Here is a 23,683-nt window from a genome sequence, read left to right on the forward strand (position 1 = left end):
TTAGGGTTACAGATGGGAGCCACAGCCACCTGGTTGCATTATTATTTTTTTTTAATGCCTATTTAATCCTGTGCTTTCCTCTTCTATTATTTTTTAAATGATGGTGACAATTTTGAAGCCCCCAAGTCAGTGGTATTACACGATGTCCCGTATGCAAAATTAAATTTGCAGATAGGATTTTAGTCTGAAAAGCCAGGCTAAGTTTTCTGAACAAGTTGATGGCGTACGTGTGCATTTGATGTCTCCTAGAGTATGGCCTCCGCCTGGGGAGTCAGATCTTCATCAAGGAAATGACCAGAACGGGTCTGGCAACCAAAGACGGCAACCTTCATGAAGGAGACATTATACTGAAGGTGAGTGGATGAGGTCACAGACCAAGTGTGTGTGTGCAGTGGTCCTAGTCTGGATTTCCACATTGAAGCACCAATATGGGAAAGCATAGCTGCAGTAATATGCGAGCTTAGTAGCAAAGCAGAGACCAGGAAGAGCAGCCTGGTGAGGTTTTTGGGGTTGGTTTTTTGTTTTTTGTTGTTTGTTTTATCAGAAAGACTAGACCTATGATTGCCTAGTGTGTATGAAGCACTGGCTAGTCCCCAGCTCCACCAAAAGAAAAAGAAAGAAGATGAAACCAGACCTGGGCATTCTACTAATTGAATTAAACACACACACACACACACACACACACACACACACACACACATACACAACAACAACCAGTAACTCCCACGGAATACTTTTGTCTTTGTTGTTTATTTAAAGTTTAGGCTTCTATTTCCTAAGCTAAGGGAAGATGAGACAGCTGTTAGAATATGAATGGTGAATATTTAATGGCTTCTGTAAACCTCTCTGGTCAGGAAACATGTTCTAGTAGTAAACCAAGCTATTGTCTTGAGCTTGGAAGTTAAATAAATTAGCAGGGTAACTTAAGTACACTGTCACTCTTTCTCACCTGTGTTTGGGATCCAGGCATGTGGGGCAGTATTTAATTTAAAGGGCAATTGATTGGTATTCAGTTGAAGTTAATGTTGGAGTATCTGAGCAAAGCCTTGGAAGTTTTACAAAGGGGAAATAGGCATTTTCTACTGGGCTGTGAATGGTTGTACCACATGGAACCTTATTGTTGTTCATAACTACAGATCAATGGGACTGTCACTGAGAACATATCTTTAACGGATGCTCGAAAACTGATAGAAAAATCCAGAGGGAAACTTCAGCTGGTGGTGTTGAGAGACAGCAAGCAGACTCTAATCAACATCCCCTCACTAAATGACAGTGACTCAGAAATAGAAGGTGAGGAGGAGAGGGAGAAGGGGAAGGGGAGAGGGAGGGAGGAAGGGCAGGAGGAGGCTGGATGGATGGTTAGCTAGAAGTCAGAGGACTGTGGCCTTGTCTCTCTTAAGTTAACCACTCAGTTGCAGATTAAATTTTCTGTGCAAGCCTTCCTTCCTTTTTAAACTTTAATTCCAGCAGAGAAGTGGCCCGTGGTTGTTTGCTTATTAAGGTGTCTATTGAAATTAGATTTTCAGTATGAAATTCTCAAAGCGCTTGGGGAATCCCAAAGGACTTATCATAATTAGGCCACAGAAAGCAAAACTTGTTGGTAAATAATATATGTATGAGCCATCCCAAGAACTTAACCATGCTATTTTTACATTCCCTAGTTGCTTATTCTTAAACAAATTTATGTAACTCTTTAAAAGCCGAAGTATTGATATTTTCAACAAAAAGAAGACAGTGTTGGAGATAGCAATTGTCATTTGAAATGACTGAAAATTGTGATAGCCATTGGTTAGTCACCTCTCTTCTTTTAAAAGCTATATTACTTGAATATGCATTATAACATGGGAGAGCATTTTAACTTTAGCATTAACTTTATTGGCATTTTAAAAAGTTGCCAATAACAAGTACTCATATCCTTTGTAACCGTAACCATCTACAATCAATTGTCTTCGTGCAGGAAAGTTAAGTAAATATTAAGCTCTTAAGCCTTTTTTTTTTTTTTTTTGGTGAGTCCTGGGGATTGAACTCAGAGCCTGGCTCTGTCCTTGTGCTTCTTTTGCTCAAGGCTAGCCACAGCTCCACTTCTGGCTTTTTTTGTAATTTATTGGAGATAAGAGTCTCATAAACTTTCCTGCCTGGGCTGGCTTTGAACCGTGATGCTCAGATCTCAGCCTCCTGAGTAGCTAGGATGACAGGCCTGATCCACTAAGCACCGTGCAACTCTTAAGCTTTCAAACAGGTTTTTGTTGATGTTTATGTGTGTACTGAAGCTTAAACTCAGTGCCTGGCACTCTCCCTTAGCTTTCTCAGCTCAAGGCTGGTATTCTCCTATGTGAGCCCACACCATGACTTCTGACATTTTGCCAGTTAATTGGATATAAGAGTCTCTTGGATTTGTCGTCTGGGATAGCTTCAAAGTGGGATCTGCAGATCAGCCTCCTGAGTAGCTAGGATTATAGCTATGACCCACCAATACCCAATTATTGTTGATGTCTTTTTTAAGAATTTATAAACAGCTATGTTTTAAGTAGATCCCTAGATGAACACATATTGAAATTTGAGATGAACTGATGTAATTGGTAAGGATGAGTGAATCTGCATATGGCCAGTGTAGCTGAGCTCCACAACTTTTGAGTTCTAGATCTCTGGAGGATTCAGCCAACCACTGTTAAAAAATATTTGGGGGAAGGGGAAGGAAGAATATCCAGAGAGTTCCAAAGGTAAAACTTGACTATGTGGGATGCTAAGCCTTGAAGTGATGTACACGCATGTCCTGGTTGTAGCTTCCTGCCAGTTCACAGGTAGTCTTTCTAGTGAATGCTCATTGTTCAAGACTACTTGTCATTATTCGCAAAACAATATAGTGTAACTACCTCTATACCATTTACATTTATTGTAAGTGATGCAGAAATAATTCAGAGTATGCAGGAGAATGGGGAAGATGATAGACAAATTATGATGCCGTTTTTATAGAAAGGACTTCGGCATCTGTGAGTTGGAGTTAGGGAATAGTCTTTAGAACCATCTCTTCACAGATACTGAAGGATGACTGTTACCTTTCAGTACCAGCTTAGAAGGAAAGAAAGCAGAGGTGAAAGAACCTATAGCGGGGTACCGGTGGCTCATGCCTGTCATCCGGTGCTTGGGTAGCTGAGGTCGGGAGGATCACTGTTTAAGGCTAGCCTGGGCAAGACAGTTTGTGAGATCCCCCTTCTTGACTCATAGCTGGAAGTAATTGTCTATCTACCTAGCTATGACGGAAAGCCTAGAATAGACAGATTGTGGCCCAATGCATGGGGCAAAAGAAAAAGAGAAATGTAAAAAATTCTAAATTTGCTTCTCTATTAGTGCCATTTTCTTAAAGTTACCTTTCTTTCTTTTTTCCCTACTCCAGGGGAAGTTAGGATTATTAGACTAGTAGCACATTTTGCCTGTTTATTTTCATTTCCCATGTCTCCTCTCCAGGGATTAGTATCCTGCCTGGTAATGTCTTAAGTATTATATTTAAAAGTCTTTATTTTTGAAACTAGATATCTCAGAGATAGAGTCAAACCGATCCTTTTCTCCGGAGGAGAGACGTCACCAGTATTCTGATTATGATTATCATTCTTCCAATGAGAAGCTGAAGGAAAAGCCGAGGTGAGATGATGCGAGTTTTCTCTTAGACACATTGCAGTGAGTGCAAACGCATACGTACGTGCAGGTGTAACCCCTGAGGCATTAATGGGCCTGTGCTTCAGTTCAAGGGAGGACACACCAAACAGATTGTCCAAGATGGGAGCCACTCCCACCCCGTTCAAGTCTGTGGGGGATATCACAGCTGCTGTTGCTGCAGAGAGTAACAAGGAATCCAGATACCAAGAGGACCCCCCAAGTGAGACTTTATGACTGTTTTTTTTGGGGGGGGGGTGGAGTATTGGGGATTGAACCTGAGGCCTTGTACAAGTTAAACATAAAATCACCAGGACCACCCATTTGCAAAAAGAGAGTTGAGAAGTATATGTTGGATACTTACATAAGGTAGTGGGAAGGAGAGAGAGAGAGAAATTTTTAATGTATATATAAAATAATGGGTAATAAAAATAATTCTTAAAATGGAACAGGGCCTCCTTTTTTATATAAGTACAATTCTACATGCCATTAGAATTGATCACCATTTGATAGATTTGTTGAGTTTTTTTGCTTTTTGTTATTTTTGGGGTCAGTCATGGGGCTTGAACTCAGTGCCTGGGTACTGTCCCTGGGCTTTTTTTGTTCAAGGCTGGAGCTCTACTACTTTGAGCCATAGCTCCACTTCAGGTTTTCTGGAGATAAGAGTCTCACAGACTTTCCTGCTCATGCTGGTTTTGAACCATGATTCTCAGATCTCAGCCTCCTGAGTAGCTAGGATTACAGGCATGAGCCACCAGCACCTAGCTGTGAGTTAGTTCTTTTGTCCTCCATCAATGATCCCTACTTTGTCGCCATAACTCTGCTCCCATCACCCTGAAATTTTACATAAATATTTACACATGAACAGAATAGTGTTGTTACATGATTTTTCTAGTTATATAAAATACTAACTTCTTGTGCTTGTGTATCTTGTATTTTGGAAGATTTCTCTTTTTGTTTGTTTTATGTATAAACATGTAAATAGAATAAAGTACATAATTTTTGTGGATTTTACCAGCCTTTTTTTTTTTTTTTTTTTTTTTGGCTGTACTGGAATTAGAACTCAGGGCTTAGTACCTCACTTTTTTTTGTGGGGGGGTCTGGTCGTGGGGCCTGAACTCTGGGCCTGGAACTGGGCACTGTCCCTCAGCTCTTCAGCTCAAGGCTAGCGCTCTACCACTAGAGCCACAGCACCACCTCCAGCTTTTTTCTTTTTGCTTATGTGGCTCTGAGGAATCGAACCCAGGGCCTCAGGCATGCAAGGCAAGTGCTCTACCACTGAGCCACCTTCCCAGCCCCCTAGTACCTCACTTTTGAGACACTCTGACCAGTACCTTGTTGTACTGGGTGTTATCAGGATAGATTCTTTCTACCTCTCGGCTGGCCATTCTCTTAGATGTGTTTTCCTTTGTTCCTGAGATGGCAGATATGTGCCACCGTGTTCTGCCATCGATCAAGATAGAGCCTCACAAACGTTTTGTGCCCGTGTTAGCCCTGAATTACTCTACTTCAGTCTCTGCCTCCCAATTAGCTAGGATTACAGGTGTAAGTCACAGCTCCTGACTATTTACAAACAAGCTTCTGCTAGTCCATGTTGAGAAGATAGGCAGTTCTGTCTTGTTTTTCCTTTCCTTTGCAGTGCTGGGGATTGAGCCCAGGGCCTCCTTCATGACAGGCAAGCTACACTGTGAGGGACATGCTCATTCACATTAAATGGTTTTTCATCCACAGTTCCTCAACCCAGAGCAGCCCCAAGAACTTTCCTTCGGCCTAGTCCTGAAGATGAAGCAATATATGGGTAGGTACTATCGTCTCTTACTCTTCTTCCCGCCCCCTTCCCCACCCCCCTTTCTACCTAGCTCATCTCCTTAACTGAAATCCAAAAGAATGCTGCCTCTTTTTAAACTCACAGATAGTGATTTCCTAATAAACTATCCTAACCCAAAGTCTATTGCTACTGTTCATATGAAAGAAATCATTTGGAGAGAAAAACAAAAATGTGGCAGTGCATGAACTTTGTGATGTTAATGTTTTCTATGCATCTCCTCCTGGCTGGCTACTTGTGAATGCTCTTTGAATATTTGCATTGGCCAGATATGTAGTTGTCCTTATTGGTCAAGTATTCTTGCCCACAGCGCCTCTGTAGTGACCACAGAGACAAGAGGTATGGAGTATGGTAGGAAGAGAGGAGTGTGAGCAGAGCTCTGCACTTGTGAGTGAGCCCTGGGTCACTGTCATGGCGGCTGATGGATTAGGACTTGGATCTGAGCAGGGTCTTTATTTGACAAAAGCCTTGGGTGCTGATGGACTTTGCCCTGGAAGAATCATAAGCTGAGAGTCTGATAGCTAGATGTTAGCCTAAAAACTCACCCTGAATTTACTCTCAGTGACACGGGTTATTATCGATTTCTCTTTCTTTACTAGTAATGTGAGACTGCTGACCCTCATCACTCTGTCCCAGGAAGATAAGGCTAAAGAATAGATGAGAAAAACTCGAGAGCTTGCTGAACTATAAATCTATCTAGGGATGGAAGGAATCAGATCTCTCATCTGCGCATGTGCATTCCCCTTTTTATAAACATCTCATTCTCCTTTCCTGAAACCAAACGCCCCACAGCCCTAACACCAAGATGGTGAGGTTCAAGAAGGGAGAAAGTGTGGGCCTGCGGCTGGCTGGCGGCAACGACGTGGGGATATTTGTGGCTGGCATTCAGGAGGGAACCTCAGCAGAGCAGGAAGGCCTTCAAGAAGGAGACCAGATTCTGAAGGTAAGGCAAGCACAGCCCCTTTCTGGAGCTGTCTGGGTATTTTTGCAGAAAAGATGTGAAGGTGGTCTAGCCTCTGAAAGGAGACAGACTGCAGTTTAAGGGCTCCATATCCCTCCAATGGGTCCTGCTTTGTCCGTCTTAGAGCCCCAAACTCATTCCTATGTCTGTAGCAATTTATAGAGTTTAAAACTCTTGCCAATATTTTTATTAGTTTGATTAACAGCACCAACAAAAAAAAGTCAAGCTGGGTACTGGTGGCTCACACCTGTAATCCTTACTACTCACTCATGAGGCTGAGAGCTGAGGATCAAAGTTTGAAACCACTGGAAGCAGGAAAGTCTTTGAGACTCTTATCTCCAATAAAGTGCTCAGAAAAAGCTGGAAGTGGCTCTGTGGCTTAAGTGGCAGAGTGCTAGCCTTGAGTAAAAGAATCTCAGGACACACACACACACACACACACACACACACACACACACACACACACACGTGTTAAGAACCGATAAGAATGAAATCTCAAAAGATCTTGTAAGCTGTTTTTTGTTTGGTCAATTGTGGGGTTTGAACTCAGGGCCTGGAGTGCTAGCCTTGAGTAAAAGAATCTCAGGACACACACACACACACACACACACACACACACACACACACACACACACACACACACACACACACACACACACACACACACACACACACACACACACACACACACGTTAAGAACCGATAAGAATGAAATCTCAAAAGATCTTGTAAGCTGTTTTTTGTTTGGTCAATTGTGGGGTTTGAACTCAGGGCCTGGGCACTGTCCCTGAGCTTTTGTACACAAAGTTAAGAACTCTACCACTTTGAGCCACCATTCTACTTCTGGTTTTTTGGGTAATTAATTAAAGAGTCTCACAGACTTTCCTGCCCAGAGTGGCTTCAAACTCAGCCTCCTGGGTAGCTGGGATTACAGGCGTGAGCTACCAGTGCCCAGTGTAGATCTTGTAAACTTTTATCTGTCCTGTGTTGCCCTGTTGAACACTAATGTATGAGGCAGTAGGCTGAAACTGGGTACGGGGGAATGTGTCTGCTCAGATCCTTTGATCCACTGACAAATCTTTGATTTTAAAACTTATTCTTATGAGGTAGTTTCAGATAGTCTCCTGGACTTTTTGTCCAGACTGGCCTAGAATCATGGTCCTCTCATGTTCCACTTCCTGATGTAGCTAGGATTACAAAAGAAAGCCAGGAGTGCCTGGCTCTAAAATAATTTTAAAGGTACAGAATTAAGATTGTCAAGCGTCTTTATGATACCTTCTGATCTTGCTGGCTCTGATAAGTCATTTTCCTAAAGCTATTTATAATGTTTAATCCTTGTGGAGTAAATATGGGGGCTTCTTGCCAGAAATAAGGGTGGAATCAGAGGCTTGGTTTTGTAAGCCTGTATGTGTACCAGCCATACATGTAAGATTAATGCCTTCAACTTCACAAACACTTGTTATACACTTCAGATTTTGATGTGGCTCTGTGTGTGTGTGTGTGTGTGTGTGTGTGTGTGTGTGTGTGTGTGCGTGCATAAAACAAGTTTATTTTTTGTTTGTTTTGAGAGTTGTGGGGCTTGAACTTGGGTGCTATCCCTGAGCTCTTTTTGATCATAGCTAGAGCTCTACCCCTTTGAACTATAGCACCACTTCTAGTTTTCTGGTGGTTAATTGGAGATAAGAGTCTCATGGATTTTCCTGCCTGGGCTGGCTTAGAACTTTGATACTCAGATCTCAGCTTCCTGAGTAGCTAGGGTTACAGGCATGAGCTACCAGCTGTAAGACAAGGTTTTATGTAAACAGTCTGGTCTCAAACTCTCAGTCCTCCAGCTTCAGCCTCCTGAATGCTAGAATTACAGGTCTATACCTTCATACCTGGCATTAAACACCCTTGGTTGAATTATAGGAGAATAGTAAAATTATTCAGGATCTCTATTTGCCTATTTATTTGAATCATATGAAAAGTATTGTGCTAGGTCTGTTTACCATGAGCCCCAGCACCCCTATTATGTTACCATCATTGGGTTCACACTTGTATATTACCTCCTTGACCACCTCTGCGGGGGATTCAAAGAGAGGGAGACAAATACTGACCAATGTTTGTCTTACATGATCCAGTTACAAAACCCTGGCTCAAAGGTTTATCCTGTGGGGTGGTTGTCAGAGCTGGGAGGCGGAAAGGTGGAGCGGTGGCCACATAGCCCAGGCCTGCAGCAGGTGCTGGAAAGGGTTTCAGTAGAGACGCTAGACTTTGGCTACATCCTCATTTTGCTTTGGGAAAGGCCCTAGTGAAAACAAACAAAAAGCTCAGGTAGCATTTTGTGATCATCTCTCTTTCTCTCTCTCTTTATTCCCTGTTTTCCTTTCCTGTCAGGTAAACACACAGGACTTCAGAGGGCTGGTACGGGAAGATGCTGTTCTCTACCTGTTAGAAATCCCCAAAGGTGAAATGGTGAGCATCCTGGCTCAGAGCCGTGCTGATGGTAAGCAAGTTTGGTTATTTACTTTCCTTGGGGGAGGTGGAAAGAATAAAAGAGATTTCTTGAGCTGAAAGAACAGGTCGAGGGGTGTATGTGTGTGTGTGTGTGTAAAATTATGATTGATAATAATTATATGATGCAATTGTATAATTATTATATATCATATAATGTATCCATATATAATTGATTACATTATATAATTATACATAATGGATTATATTACATATAATTATTTTTATTTATTTACATTTTATTTCTTATGGAGAAAATTTGAGTGCCTTAAACTTGGTACGAAAGTGTTTATTTATTGAAGTAATTTCACAAGTTGAGTGAATTGGAGCCCATCTACTTTTCTAAACAATGATATGTGTCTTCAAGTTCTGCCTGAAGTTTCTATTAAGTTTTCGAGATTCTTTTTTTTTTTTTTTTGTCAGTCATGGGGCTTGAACTCTGGGCCTGAGTGCTGTCCCTCAGCTCTTCAGCTCAAGGATAGTGCTCTACCACTTGAGCTACAGCGCCACTTCCTCTATTAAGTTTTCATATGACAAGTGTAGTTGATAGCTCCAACTGTAAACCTTACCCTTCTGTCAGACCATCTTTCTGGGCCTTATTCTGTCTGGAAAGTGGGGTGGGTTGCAAGTTTATTTCCTGTTGTTTCAGAGGGTTAATTGGCAGCTCTGTTCGCTAGAGTTCTGTGTAGAAGCAGAACCAGTAAGAGCTAGGGAACCAATAGGAGACATACACTTACGAGGGATTGACTGGCATGGTCATGGAAGTTGGGAAATCACAGATCTACAGGATGAGTTCTTAGGATGAAGAAGGCTCAGCAGAGCTGATGGTTAGTTCTGAGAGAAACGGAAGGCCTGAGAACCAGGAGAGCTGAGAGTGTAGTACAAAGGGAAGAAAAAAGAAAACTGACATCCTAGTTAAAAGGCTGTTAGGTAGGAAGGATTATTGTCTCTGGCCTGAGAGTAATCCACCACAACCCAGGCCTATAGCAATGTGCTGAGAGTGGCTCTAGTAAGACACCAAGGACTCATAGCCTGGCTTTTGTTCTATTCAGGCCTATAGTTGCTTGGATGAGGCCCACCCTTGTTAGAGAGGGCAGTCTGTTTTACTTACTCTATAACATTAATCTCATCCAGAAAACATTTTCCCATAAACACCTAGAATAATGTTTCACCAAATATTTGCACACTGGATACCCAGGTATGACGTTAGTTTTGGACCTTCTTTATGTTGGAGTCACGATTCCTGTAAAATCTCTGCACTGAGATTACTGCATGGAGAGAGGCAGGAGGGGGTGATCGGATCGGAGACGGGAGAAGCGGGTAACACAGCAAAGATCTTCAGCTCAGCCAAATGCACCAAACTGTGCTTTTGCCTTTCAGTGTATAGAGACATCCTGGCCTGTGGCAGAGGGGACTCGTTTTTCATAAGAAGCCACTTTGAGTGTGAGAAGGAGACTCCACAGAGCTTGGCCTTCACCAGGGGGGAGATCTTCCGTGTGGTGGACACCCTGTATGACGGCAAGCTGGGCTACTGGCTGGCCGTGAGGATTGGAAATGAATTGGAGAAAGGCTTAATCCCCAACAAAAGCCGGTATGGGTCTGATTGCACAGTTCCACACACTCTAAGACTCTTCTCCCAGCAAAAAGCAGTGACCAATCGGAAATCACACGTGACTTGATAAACATTTCTCTTATCGAGAGGACCTGGAGCTGAATAGCTACAGCTGGTTTGTCCTATTTAGCATCCCAGGGAGGTGGTTGCACTTGGCTGTATGTGACAATTTTTCGCCACCATGCGCAATCCACATAAGCTTTCCTTCAGTGCTCATTCTACAGAGACACTTATGCCCTCCAGGGAATGCTTGCTGCCTGGTGGCCACATGGAAGCTAGGAAAGATTACTTATGTTTTAGGAGTTCCCAGTGTACTTACTTATACCTATTATTATAACTATATTCTCCAAGAACCACCAAAGTCTCATAGACACAAAAACAAAGAATCGTCTCAACAGAGCAAAATTTACTTCTGCAGAAGGGTGTGCTATCAATCAGAAATCTGGCAAGCAAGCACACAGAAGAACCCGCAGTGTGTTTCTTATTTGTCCCTAATGCGGCAGGCCCCACCCCTCTGCTCAGATTGGTTGAGTTCAGGTTCACAGTTGGCTTGTGATTGGCTAGTTTGAAGTGGTTTCAGATGTATTTACGTAAGGTGGTGGTTAAAAGATTTCAAAGTCAGATTAATAGTACACAATAAGTCTCATAACATGCCCATACCCTCTGCTATTCTTTTTTTTTTTTTGGTCAGTCGTGGGACTTGAACTCTGGGCTTGGGCACTGTTCCTGCGCTCTTCAGCTCAAGGAAAGCGCTCTGCCACTTGAGCCACAGCACCACTTCTGGTTTTCTGGTGGTTTATTGGAGATAAGAGTCTCACGGACTTTCCTGCCTGGGCTGGCTTTGAACCTTGATCCTCAGATCTCAGCCTCCAGAGTAGCTAGGATTAGAGGTGTGATGAGATGTGTCTTTGGAGGTGTATCTTAATCCCATCTTGGAGCACCAGTTAAGACAAAATGTTACATTCCCAGAATTCTTCTTTATCCTAAAGCAGAGTAATCAACAAGAGCCTAGCCACTAGGTCAAAATAGGAACTTTTAAGCAACCCACATGGATAGAAAAAGACAACCTTTCTCACACTATATATCTATCAGATGAGCCAAATACAGCATATGAAGTGCTGAGCTACTTCTGGTGCATTTGATAGAGGCCCCACCCTTCTGCCTCTTAATTGAGAAGTAGAAGATCCCAAGTTTCCCTCTCTGAAATCTTCCCTAATCCAAGTGATGGCATGCACATGTGCTCCATATCCCGGCTTTAGAACTCACTTCCCATGGGGTTTTTCTTCTCAGAGCGGAACAAATGGCTAGTGTCCAGAATGCCCAGAAAGACAATGCTGGGGACAGGGCCGACTTCTGGAGGATGCGTGGCCAGAGGTCGGGGGTGAAGAAGAACCTGAGGAAGAGTCGCGAAGACTTAACAGCTCTCGTGTCTGTGAGCACCAAATTCCCAGCTTACGAGAGGGTATTGTTGAGAGAAGGTGAGGAAGCCATGTGGGGCAGGCAGGGGTCCCCCATTTTCCCACATCATCTCCTTGAAAAGTGGGGTATATTGTTAGAATCATTTGAACAAGGAGCCTTACAAAAGAATGAGCTCTCCAGATGCTTCAAACGGAAGCAAATGTCTACAACCTAAAAAATATTGTTTAATACCAAGTTCCAAAGTTTTTGTATGTTACCCACAGCAAAGTTTTATAAATGATTAGGATATTTCACTTACTTTTTATTTGTGTATATATACCAGTACTTGGGCTTGAGCTCATAGCCTTAAGCTCTCTCTTGGCTTTTCTGCTCAAGGAGGGCATTCTACCACTTGAACCATACCTCTGCTTTCAGCTTTTTGCTGGGAAATTGGAGATAGGAGTCTCTTACATTTGTTTGCCTCAGCTGACTTTGAACCATGATCCTCAGATTTCAAACTCCTGAGTAGCTAGGATTTCCAGGAGCCACACCAGATCCTGGCTGGGTATTGAAAGCATATTTCTCAGAAAAGAACTAGGGTGGAAAAATGCAATCTTAATCATTTATTTATTTGGGTGATTTTTAAAAGCCTATATAATACTTTTGCTTTTTTTTTTTTTCCTTCTGAATGCATATATCTTTTTTTTGAACTTATTTTTAAAGTTACCTTTTATGTAGTAGTACATAGGGAGATGCCATTTAACAAAGCGGTTTATGAATGCTTCAATATTCTCACCCTTCTTTGACCTACCCTTTCCCTACTTTTCTTAATTTTGTGATATATACAATCCACTGTTCTTTTTTTTTTTTTGATCGGTTGTGGAGCTTGAACTCTGGGCTTGGACGCTGTCCCTCAGCTCTTTAGTTCATGATGAGTGTTCTACCACTTGAGCTACAGTGCCACTTCCTACAGTCCATTCTTGACTGCATTCTCCCCTCCTTACCCCCTTCATTCTTCTAGCTTTGTCCTCTTGGCCCCTTTGAATGCACCCATTTTCTGATGTTGATTTTGTTGGGCTCTGACTTGGTTTTTCTAAAAGATTATACTGTTTGAGCTCTCCATCAACAGAAGTAAGGACAAGAACCGCATGATCATCTCAATAGATGCAGAAAAGGCTTTTGATAAGATCCCACACCCCTTTATGGAGAAGCTAGGAATCCATGGAACACTCCTCAGTATAATAAAGGCTGTGTGTGACAAACCTATAGCTAGCATTATGCTTAATGGCGAAAAACAAAAGCCATTTGCCCTAAAATCCGTAATGAGACAAGGATGCCCACTCTATCTATCCCTCTTCAACATAGTACCAGAATTCCTAGCATAAGCAGTAAGGCAAGAGGAAAACAGAAAGTGGATCCAAATAGGGAAAGAAGTAGTAAAACTAGTGCATATGTCTGTTCATGACCTTTGTTTTCTCATTGCAGCTGGTTTCAAGAGACCGGTGGTCCTTTTTGGCCCCATTGCTGATATAGCCATGGAGAAGTTGGCAAATGAGTTACCAGACTTCTTCCAAACTGCTAGTGAGTGTCTGCCAATGATGTATTTCTCTGAGAGTATTCGCTTTGAAAAACTTAACACCTAGAAACATTGAAAGAGTAATGCTAAGATGACAGGCATGCACTACTACACATATTCATGCCTTTTTATTTATTTATTTTTTGGTTGGGGTGGGGCTTGAACTTGGCCTGGGCGCTGTCCCTCAGCTCTTCAGCTCAAGGCCTAGCTCTCTACCACTTGAGCCACAGCGCCACTTCTCGTTTTCTGGTGGTTTATTGGAGATAAGAGTCTCATGGACTTTGCTGCTCGGTCTGGCTCGGAACCTCGAACTTCAGATCTCAGCCTCCTGAGTAGCTAGGATTATAGGCGTGAGCCACTGGCGCCTGGCTTTCAGCATTTCTGATCAAGGAAATTCAACTTGTATTTAGCAGAAGTATAATTATAGATACTAAATAAATTAGTATTTAGTATAGTTAGTATTTTATACAAAAATTTCCATTTTTTTCCCCCAGTGGTCCCTATTATATCTTCTTTTAACTCTTTTTTTGTTTTAAATTCGGAGTACAAAGAGTGATTATACAATTGCTATTTCGTGTTTGTTTTTCTTTCTTTTTTTTTTTTTTTTTTTAATGATTTCTGTTATATTGTCTGGTCCCCATCTTTTTCTAAATAACTTGGGACAAGTTACAGACTACAAACCAGTTGACTCATAGAATTGACCCCTGTTGGCCTGGCCTAACCATTTCTTCAAGGTTAGAATTTAGTTAAACAGGCCTGGTGTAGCTCTGTGGTAGAAAGCTCTTGCCTGGCATGCGCAAGACACTGGGTTTTATACATAAAACACTAAGTGCTGTCTTCCCCACTCTCCCCATGAGTCCTCTAATCCCAGATGTGCCACTACTGTACTGATGTTAAGTTAAAGCCTTTGGCTGCATTGATTTTCACACCCCTCCCACTCCCCCATTATTTAGCCATAGTTTTGCTTTTGCAGAGACGGAACCGAAGGATGCAGGATCTGAGAAACCTAATGGAGTTGTTCGATTAAATACCGTGAGGCAAATAATTGAGCAGGTGAGGAAAATCATCCAAAGTCCATGTTATTAGAACAAAAGGGATCATGCTTTACTATTGTCTTTTAGAGTAGAATCTCGATTCTGATCATCATAAATGTTAATTGTTTATGCAAAAGAGAGCCATCTCACTGGGTCGGTAGCAATAAGGTTTTGTTTTTTCCAGAATTCTCAATGTTGTACCAAATAACCCATTAATTATAGTTTTCCCCTCATTTGGGGTGGGGCAAATTCTAGGACCTTTGATAAATGCCTAGAATACCACTCAGTACCAAACCCTAACTATACTTATGTATAGTATGTATGTACCTACCTATACATTTATATATTTATAAATTAAACTTTACCATACATGTATATACACATATGTATACATGGTAAGTTAGGAATAGTCAAGCAGCAATAACTATTAACATAATTGAACAATTATAAAAATATGCTGTACTAAAAGTTACATGATGAGATCTAAGGATTGTGTTCAAAGTCAGCCCAGGCAGAAAAGTCAATGAAACACTTATTTCCAATTAATCAGCAGAAAGCCAGAAGTAGAGTTGTAGCTCATGTGGTAGGGCATCAGGCTTGAGCTTTGAAAAAGCCAGGTGATGCTGGGAGAAATGTGGGCAGGTATGCTCAGATTTACATTTTGATTAGAGCCCCTGATGTATATGCTTCTGGTTATACCATAAGGATATGCAGATTCAATGGAAACATACCTTCTTCATAATATTTTAATAGGGTAGAACAGATAATGAGCTCTCAAAATTGCTTAGTGTACACTGTTGTTTTAGGCATGATTTAAAATTGAGCACTACAGAATGTAATATTTTAATGATAACTCTGCTAACACTTCTGTTTAGAGACCTGTTGCCATTTTTGTTTTTAGTAAAAGGAAGGCAAGGTTACAAAAAAAATAAAAATTAAAATTAAAAAAGAAAAAGCCAGGTGAGAACACAAGTCCCTGATTCTCTGTTCCCCTCCCTCCCTCTTTCTCCCCCCCCCCCCCCCCCCACACACACACAGTACTACACTCACCCTTTTTCTTTGGCTTGCTGTTAGCTTTGAATGAATGAAACTGGAAGGTAAAACCATATGTGCACACAGGGGGACGCTGCAATTCTTTTTGTTAGGGTTCTTCTGATTGTTAATATCGACGTAGGCATAATACGGAAGGGAATGTGTTCAGGTTTAAATTCACATGTACAGCCTTTACCTAGGGAGGCAAGCTGATACTGTGGTACTTCACCTGTCCCTAACAGGACAAGCATGCACTCCTGGACGTGACTCCCAAAGCTGTGGACCTGCTGAATTACACCCAGTGGTTCCCGATTGTGATTTTTTTCAACCCAGACTCCAGACAAGGTGTCAAGGCCATGAGACAGAGGTTGAACCCAACGTCCAACAAAAGTTCACGGAAGCTATTTGATCAGGCCAACAAGCTCAAAAAGACCTGCGCCCATCTTTTTACAGGTCAGTGAAATTGAAAATAAATCCTTGAATCATCCAGTATGTAGAATGTTCAAGTTTCTATTTGGGGGACATTTAAAAAATAATGGCAACAAGTTCCTATCATGTTTGTAAGTGAATATATACAATGGTGGTTAAGAGGGAGAACAAGAAAGAGCAATGAGTGTTGGGAGAGGTGGGGCTGGCTGCTGTTCTAACTTCAATCTCAGCCTTTCAGTCCTCCACAGAAATTACAGCTTCATCCAACGGCCAACTATCACTCCATGATGGCGCTTTTTATGATCACCTGTACACAGTCACAATGACAAAATTCCCAGCGCAAATGCCATTTTTGGAGGAGTCATGGCAAGATTTCACATTCTAATTTGAATTGTTTTCTTCTTTCTCCTGCTTTTGTTTGTATTTATTAAAAATATCCTCCCTCTCCCCAATAGAAACTTGAATACTCCGGGTGTTAACGATTCAAGGATTTATTCTGTATTTTATTCTGATGAGAACATTACGACTATGTTTTAAAAAATGAATCCCTTGCCTGGCACTGGTGGCTCACGACTGTAATCCTTGCCACTCAGGAGGCTGAGACCTGGAGGATCAAAGTCCATACGACTCTATAACCAGTTCACCAGCAAAAAAGCCAGGCTAGAGTTATGGGTCAGTGGTAGAGAACCACCAGCTATGAACAAACAAGCTGAGCAAGCATGAGGCTCTGGGGTCAAGCATTGATACCAGCACCAAAAAAAAAGAAAAGAATCCATTTTTAAGATACATACTAAATACTTACGAGTCACTTGATAAAATGCTAAAACTTGCTGACAGAGAGGACAGGAAGTGGAGTACAGATACAATTGGCCAGGAATGAATAGTTGTTGGTGGTGATTGTTGTATACATGAGAATTCAGAAAACTGTCCTCTGCTCTTATATGTGTTTAAAATTTCCTCCACAGTAGGTAGGATATTATTTTCAAGTCCCCGAGGTAAATACTCATCATACAGGTTGCTTATACTTCCAAAGTAGTGTAAAATAAAACCTATCTTAGTAATTAAGCATATGTACTATCTATACAAATAAATGACTGTTGCTACGAATAGTGTACAGTTGAGACTTGGAGAGAGCTGCATAAATTGGAGGTGGGAATCAGTGCTTTATTCTGAGGAGGCAGCATGAGGCTAGAGCATGGGTATAATATCCATAGGGCCGGGCGCTGGTGGCTCACACCTGTAATCCTAGCTACTCAGGAGGCTGAGATCTGAGGATCACGGTTCAAAGCCAGCCTGGGCAGAAAAGTCTGTGAGACTCTGATCTTCAATAAACAATTAGAAAACCAGAAGTGGCGCTGTGGCTCAAGAGGTAGAGCACTTGCCTTGAGCTGAAGAGCACAGGGACAGTGCCCAGGCCCAGAGTTCAAGTCCCACGACCACCACCACCAACAAAATAAATAAATAAATAAAATAATATCCATAGGGTAATGGCAGCTCTTGTGTTCAGTGTTGGTCATCAGCCTTTGCCATTGGGGTCCTATCATAGGGAGTGGATGGGTAGTGTCCACAACTTAGACAATGCAGCATCTTGTAATTGAGTGATAATGTAAACAACACACAGGAGAATGTGGTCCATCACTAGCTATTTTTTGTCTCAGCACCTATCATGAGGTTGAAAGTTTGAAGGAAAAGTAAAACTACAGTTTGGGATGGATACACTTTGTGAACACTTCATTATCTCTAGATATATCTTCAGTATAAGGTGCTGGATAACAGATCTAAGAGCTTCAAGTTCGCTATCCAATACGTAGTCTTTTATAATTTTTTTTTCAGATTTGTGTGTGTGTGTGTGTGTGTGTGTGTGTGTGTGTGTGTGTGTGTATACACCTGCCTGCACACATTCATGCACCAATACTGGGGCTTGAACTGAGGGCCTGGGTACCTTCCCTTAGCTTTTTTGCTTAAGGTTGGAGCTCTACCACTTGGGCCCACAACTCCATTTTGACATTTTTTTTTTTTTTTTGCTGGTTAATTGGACATAAGAATCTGATAGACTTGCCTCCCTGGTCTGGCTTTAAATTGCAGTCCTCAGATCTCAGCCTCCTGAGTTGCTATGAGCCATTGGTGGTTGGCTAAGACTCGGATTGCTTCCCCATGCCCTGTAATTCATACTCGCTCACAATCCACTTGCCCAGGTTGAGATTGATAATGTGTACCTGCCAGAAATCCTGCTTTTCAAACTTGAGCATCAGAAACTTTTGGCAGTATTAATACTGGATGGTGTTCATGATTTTATATTTACAGCACTTCTGTGACTTAATGAGACTACTAGAGTTGCTTTGATGAGCACACTAATTTGAAGTCAAGTTAAAGTTGCATGCATCATCATTCGGCTCAATATCCTGTTTTTGCAGAATAAGGAAACCCTGTTCCCTACCAGAGAGATAGTAATTATGACAATATTAAAATCTCTCCCTTTATGATCTTGATGGAACGAGAGTTACTTTATTTTGAGAATCACCCAACGCAAGTTGACTGCTCAACCTGAACCAACATGCCTAGCTTGCTTCCAACCCTTAACAGTTAAAAAAAAAAGTTTTTACTATAAAATAGACTTACATATACATGCCACAGAAATTACTGTTTTTTAAAAAAGCAATGTTTGAATTTCCTGTGTTTTCAGGAACTTCAAATGTGTCTCTCCTAGTTTGAAGAACACAATAGTGAGGCCTCCTTCATGTTAAATTGTGGTATTGGAAAGTGTCATGAGAGACTCAATCTGTTTTCATCTTATTAAAGTGAAATTGGTACCTGAAAGAATACTAAAACTATGTGACCCTGTAGTGTCTTTTACCATCACCTAAACGCACGCGCATGTGTGTGCGTGCACACACACACACTTTTTTGTTATTGTTTAGTGTTTGAGAAAGCTCAGAGGAACAAGTGATATATAGATATAGATATCTCTATATCTATATCTGAAACCCAGGTTTGAACTCAAGGCCTTGCATTTGCTAGGCTGGTACTCTACTACTTGAGCTCTGCCTGTAGCCAAACTATTGGCTGGTTTATTAGAGATGGAGTCTAATGGACTTTTCTACCCAGGTGGCTTTGAACTGTAGTCCTCCAAATCTCAGCCTCTCAAGTAGCTAGGATTACAGGTGTGAAACACTTGTTGAGTCTGTTGAGCATTGGAAGCAGTGGGAAAATGATGGATCCTGGCAGGGCCTCTTGCTGCTGCTGCTCCTCTCTTTAGTCAAGGTCTGGTTGTTGAGGGAACCACACAGACAATAGCTTTATTGATATGCAGTTTACCCTAGCATACAATTTATCCCTTTAAAGTACATACTTCTTATCTGGGCACCAGTGGTTCATACCTATACTGTGCAAACCACTGGCACTGTATTTCTTTCTTCCTCTTCTCTCTACCTCTTCCTCCTCCTCCTCCTCCTCTTCCTCCTCCTCCTCCCTTTTTAATATGTCAGTTGAGGGGCTTGAAGTCATAGCCTGGGCACTGTCTGTGAGCTCTTTTGCTCAAGGCTAGCACTCTACCACTTTGAATACAGCACCACTGCCCGTTTTCTGGTAGTTAATAGAAGATGAGAGTCTCAGGGACTTTTCTGCCTGGGTTGCCTTTGAGCCACAATCCTCAGATCTCAACCTCCTGAATAGCTGTAAGTGTGAGCCACCGGCACCTAGCTTCTGTATTTCTTAAATGGATCTTTTAACTTTAGATTTTCTGTATGATAAATATAGACCATACTTAGACAACTCCCAACAGAAAGCATTTAAAGGCTGCTTCACATTCTTTCTACATCTAGTGCAAGTCATTTATTTATTTTTCCTCTAGAGTGCTTAATCTCACTTCTATATTTAAGTTCATGGCATCATATTTTAGCTATGAGACAATAATCCTTGTTAAGTACCAGGGTAAGGACACCAAAAATCCATGCTATCAAGGTTCATTTTCCTTGGGTTGTTCAGAGCATCAGTTTATTCTTGCACTGTAAATAATTAGTGAGCAAAGAAATTAGAAACTCCCTTGGGATTTTTCCTCCCAAGGTCAGTGTTGGAACTTCCCTAATGAAAGAAAGTTGAATGTCACTTTAAGGAAAACTGAAAACACAGTTGCTCACAAAGTTTGCTTAATGGTCCTGTTAGAAGTGATATCTATGTCTGCCCTTTGAAAGCCTGACAGTGTAACTTAAAAAAATAAAACAAAAACCCCTAAATCAATACTGGGAGCATGACTCAAATGGTAGAATGCCTGAATGCACCAATCCTAATTTATCTACAATCTGACACTTCTAGGCCCAATTTATTAGTTTTGGATTCATTTGCTTACTTAGTTTATCTGTATTAGGTTGATAAAGATATATTGAGCCCAGCAATGGTGACTCGAGCCTGTAATCCTAACTACTCAGGAGGCTGAGGTCTGAGGATCATGGTTCAAAGCCACCAGTCGGGTCCAAAGTCCATGAGACTCTTAACCACTTAACCACTAGAAAATGGGAAGTGGTATTGTAGCTCAAGTGGTAGAGTGCTAGCCTTGAGCAAAAAGAGTTCAGGGATAGCGCCCAGGCCTCAAGTTCAAGCTCCGTGACCACTAACAAAACAGCAAAAAAGATATACCTGTTGGTACGTTTATATCTAGGCTCTAAATTGGTGTTTCTAGATGAACTGTGTATTGTAGCTGTGAAGGCCACTGGCTCAGAAGACAAATGTCTGAGTTGATATTCAGCTTCTTTACTTAGTGTGAGGCCTTGGCTTGTTCATTTCACCACTGAGCCTTAGATTCTTATGGGTGAGATGTGCTCCCTAACTTGGGATGAGCTAATCCTGTAACATACTTACAGCAGTGCCTGGTTGACCCATACTAACCATTATCATGTAAGATATATATTTCGTCAGAATAGAATGAAGCTGATTTCCTTGGTTGAATTTAATTTATTGGCTCACATATTCTAAAATGCTTAAGGCTGTAAAAAACAAAAAGTAATCGTACTAAATTGTTCTTTGAGTATTTTATTAGATGTGGACAAGAATACTTTAATTTTTGTAAATTTACACGCATCTATGTAATGGTCTTTAAAATGTTGTCTTTTTGTTTTAGCTCTATTATCTGTGCTCCTGCAAACAGACTATCTATCTTATCTATCTATCTATCTATCTATAAATGTATGTATATATATATTTTAGAGAGATGAGGGTATGGCTTAGTGGTAGAGTAATTGGCTAGTACTTGCAAGGCCCTGAGTTCAACCCCCAGCACTACAAAAATTTTATACACAGATATTCTGAAAATAAACCCATTATGCCAACCTTACAACATCTGTCTATAATGTAAACTACAACAGCTCGATGGTTAATAGTTTTACTTAATTCACTTAGAAGAATTCTGTGTTCACATATGTTCAGACTTCCTGTATTTCCAGTTTTAATTCGATGTGATAGGAATAAGTAAGTTTTTATGCCCATAGCTTCCTCAATAAACATTGCTCTGCGAATTAGTGCAGGCCTTTTTGCAGTCAAATGCTCTACTACTGTATACCTGCCCTCTTAGCAAGTCTTCTTGTTGACATTTCTCTAGCCACCATCAATCTGAATTCGGCCAATGACAGCTGGTTTGGCAGCTTGAAGGACACTATTGAGCATCAGCAGGGAGAAGCAGTTTGGGTCTCTGAAGGAAAGGTATGTGGCCTAGATTCGCTGCTGTGAGGTGAGCGTTTGTGTCTTGAATCTTTCCTCAAGAGGGCAGTGAATGTAGTAACACCATGTCCACTGGAAGTCATGCCAGCCTGTGTGTTCATGAGGTCTGAAACCATGTGAGTTCTCCGACCACGTTTAAAAAAACAAAAACAAATGAAGGGGACTTTTCAAAAGAAAAGCAGAATGTGATGAATGCAATCCTACATTCACTTCCCTTTTACTTTTAACGTAGTAACTAGTTACTGTATTCCAAGTACGCTAATCAGAGCTTACAAGATCTCATGCTGTGTGTCACAGCTTACTAAGACCATGGGACACTTAGAGTGGAGATGAAAGGCAAGGAAGAGGACCATGGGGGGAAAAATACGTTAAAAATCAATACAGAAGACCAAAGCTAATAGATATGGAATTATTTTGTTTAGAACGAGAGGTTGGCAGAGAATGCTACCTAGTTCTATGAGTTTGGATGGCCCAGCATCTATCTCATATGGAAAGAGAGAGAGGAAGGAAGGAAGGAAGAGAAAGAGAGTTATACAACCTGTAGCTCTCTTTATTCCAGGAGCCTTCAGTATTAGTATTGCATACCGGAGCTGAATTGAGGTAGTGTGCAGGCCTTTAGAGTGACAGCTTTGTCACCAAAGTGACTGACTTCTTGCTCTTTTGGACACTGGCTGTTTTGATGAGGGCATCTAGCATCTGGTGTTACCACATGCTTAGAGTCTGCGAGGTTTGAGGGTGTCCTCTCTCTGGACATTCAGATTTGAAGATACAGCCTCCGCCCGCAGAGAGCCTTAAGGAGAGTCTTAAGGATAAGTAGAGGTGTACATAGCATAAGATGGTGTACATTTATCACCAGGAAGACAGGTGCCAAGAGAAAAAGCTAAAGAAGAGGGCAGGAAACTCTCAGCGATCGGAGGAAGGCCTGGCTCAGGTGCCAGTGGTCTCACTGATAGGCTGGAGGGTCCCCAGTTTGAGTCCCTGCATAGAAGTGGACGTAGTCACAGCATCGGCTCAGAGCCAAGTGATTTCAGGAAAATACAGGTGCCTTCACTTTGTGGCACATGTCAAGACCTTGGACAACCGGGCCGTGCCCTCGGGGAGTTTCCTTGAGCTTCTTCCCCCAAAGCTCCCAGGAGCCATGTCAGGCCCCACTGACCCTCCGAAACAAATTCCTCTAGATGGAAGGGATGGATGATGATCCTGAAGATCGCATGTCCTACTTAACCGCCATGGGCGCGGACTATCTGAGTTGCGACAGCCGCCTCATCAGTGACTTTGAAGACACCGACGGCGAGGGAGGCGCCTACACTGACAATGAGCTGGATGAGCCAGCGGAGGAGCCGCTGGTGTCTTCCATCACCCGCTCCTCTGAGCCGGTGCAGCATGAGGAGGTGAGGCAAGGCATGCCCACGCGCTGCGAAGCCACGGGCCAGAGAAGGAGACTTGCAGTGTCTCGCTTCCTTCCTCGGCACCGCCGTTAACTCAGGGTGCGGTGGAAGGGATGCGGAAGTTGGAGCAGGTGGCCGTTAGGGAGTACTTCGCTCTGAGTCAGTGCCTGCGAGGTTGTGGTTCCTTGGTTCAGAGGACCCAGTAGGTGGCATTGGAAGAGGCTGGGTGGGCAGCAGTCAGCGCTCCCCTGCTCTCAGGTGTGACAGGTGACAGGAATGGCTTTTTGGGCCAGCTGTGAAAATCACAAGCAGAATGTTCTTTTAAAACACGACGTTGCTGTATTTGCTTGTAACCTTTGATTAGACCTCTCTCTCTCTCTTTCTCTGTGCTCTTAGGAACCCTGGCCTTTCTTCTCCATCTGTCTTTAACCTTCTAATCTTGCCATTGCTCGTGAGTGTTTCCCCATCAGTTTCCTTCTCTCTTGTATTTCAATTTTTTAAATTGACTTTGTGATTGATTATGCCTCGGATCACATGGACTATGTACCCGTCAGCTAGTGATTGACAGCTGACAG

At 42.0% G+C, this 23,683-nt stretch overlaps 1 protein-coding gene across 4 annotated transcripts in view; it reads left to right on the forward strand.

Moving 5' to 3' along the window:
- Positions 1-23,683, forward strand: part of Tjp2 (tight junction protein 2) — a 91,547-nt gene that overhangs the window by 62,558 nt on the left and 5,306 nt on the right. For all 4 annotated transcript variants that reach the window (XM_042699346.1, XM_042699343.1, XM_042699345.1 and 1 more), the window contains exons 6-19: positions 250-353; positions 1,137-1,290; positions 3,531-3,639; positions 3,741-3,874; positions 5,383-5,449; positions 6,269-6,419; positions 8,814-8,922; positions 10,311-10,521; positions 11,833-12,020; positions 13,426-13,521; positions 14,490-14,569; positions 15,825-16,035; positions 21,602-21,702; positions 22,899-23,111. In XM_042699346.1, coding sequence (XP_042555280.1) covers positions 250-353; positions 1,137-1,290; positions 3,531-3,639; positions 3,741-3,874; positions 5,383-5,449; positions 6,269-6,419; positions 8,814-8,922; positions 10,311-10,521; positions 11,833-12,020; positions 13,426-13,521; positions 14,490-14,569; positions 15,825-16,035; positions 21,602-21,702; positions 22,899-23,111 — 1,928 coding nt within the window. The remainder of the gene's footprint in view (positions 1-249; positions 354-1,136; positions 1,291-3,530; positions 3,640-3,740; positions 3,875-5,382; positions 5,450-6,268; positions 6,420-8,813; positions 8,923-10,310; positions 10,522-11,832; positions 12,021-13,425; positions 13,522-14,489; positions 14,570-15,824; positions 16,036-21,601; positions 21,703-22,898; positions 23,112-23,683) is intronic.

This window comes from Dipodomys spectabilis, unplaced genomic scaffold (genome assembly GCF_019054845.1).
Source record: "Dipodomys spectabilis isolate Male_0828 unplaced genomic scaffold, ASM1905484v1 ptg000241l, whole genome shotgun sequence".
NCBI lineage: Eukaryota > Metazoa > Chordata > Mammalia > Rodentia > Heteromyidae > Dipodomys > Dipodomys spectabilis.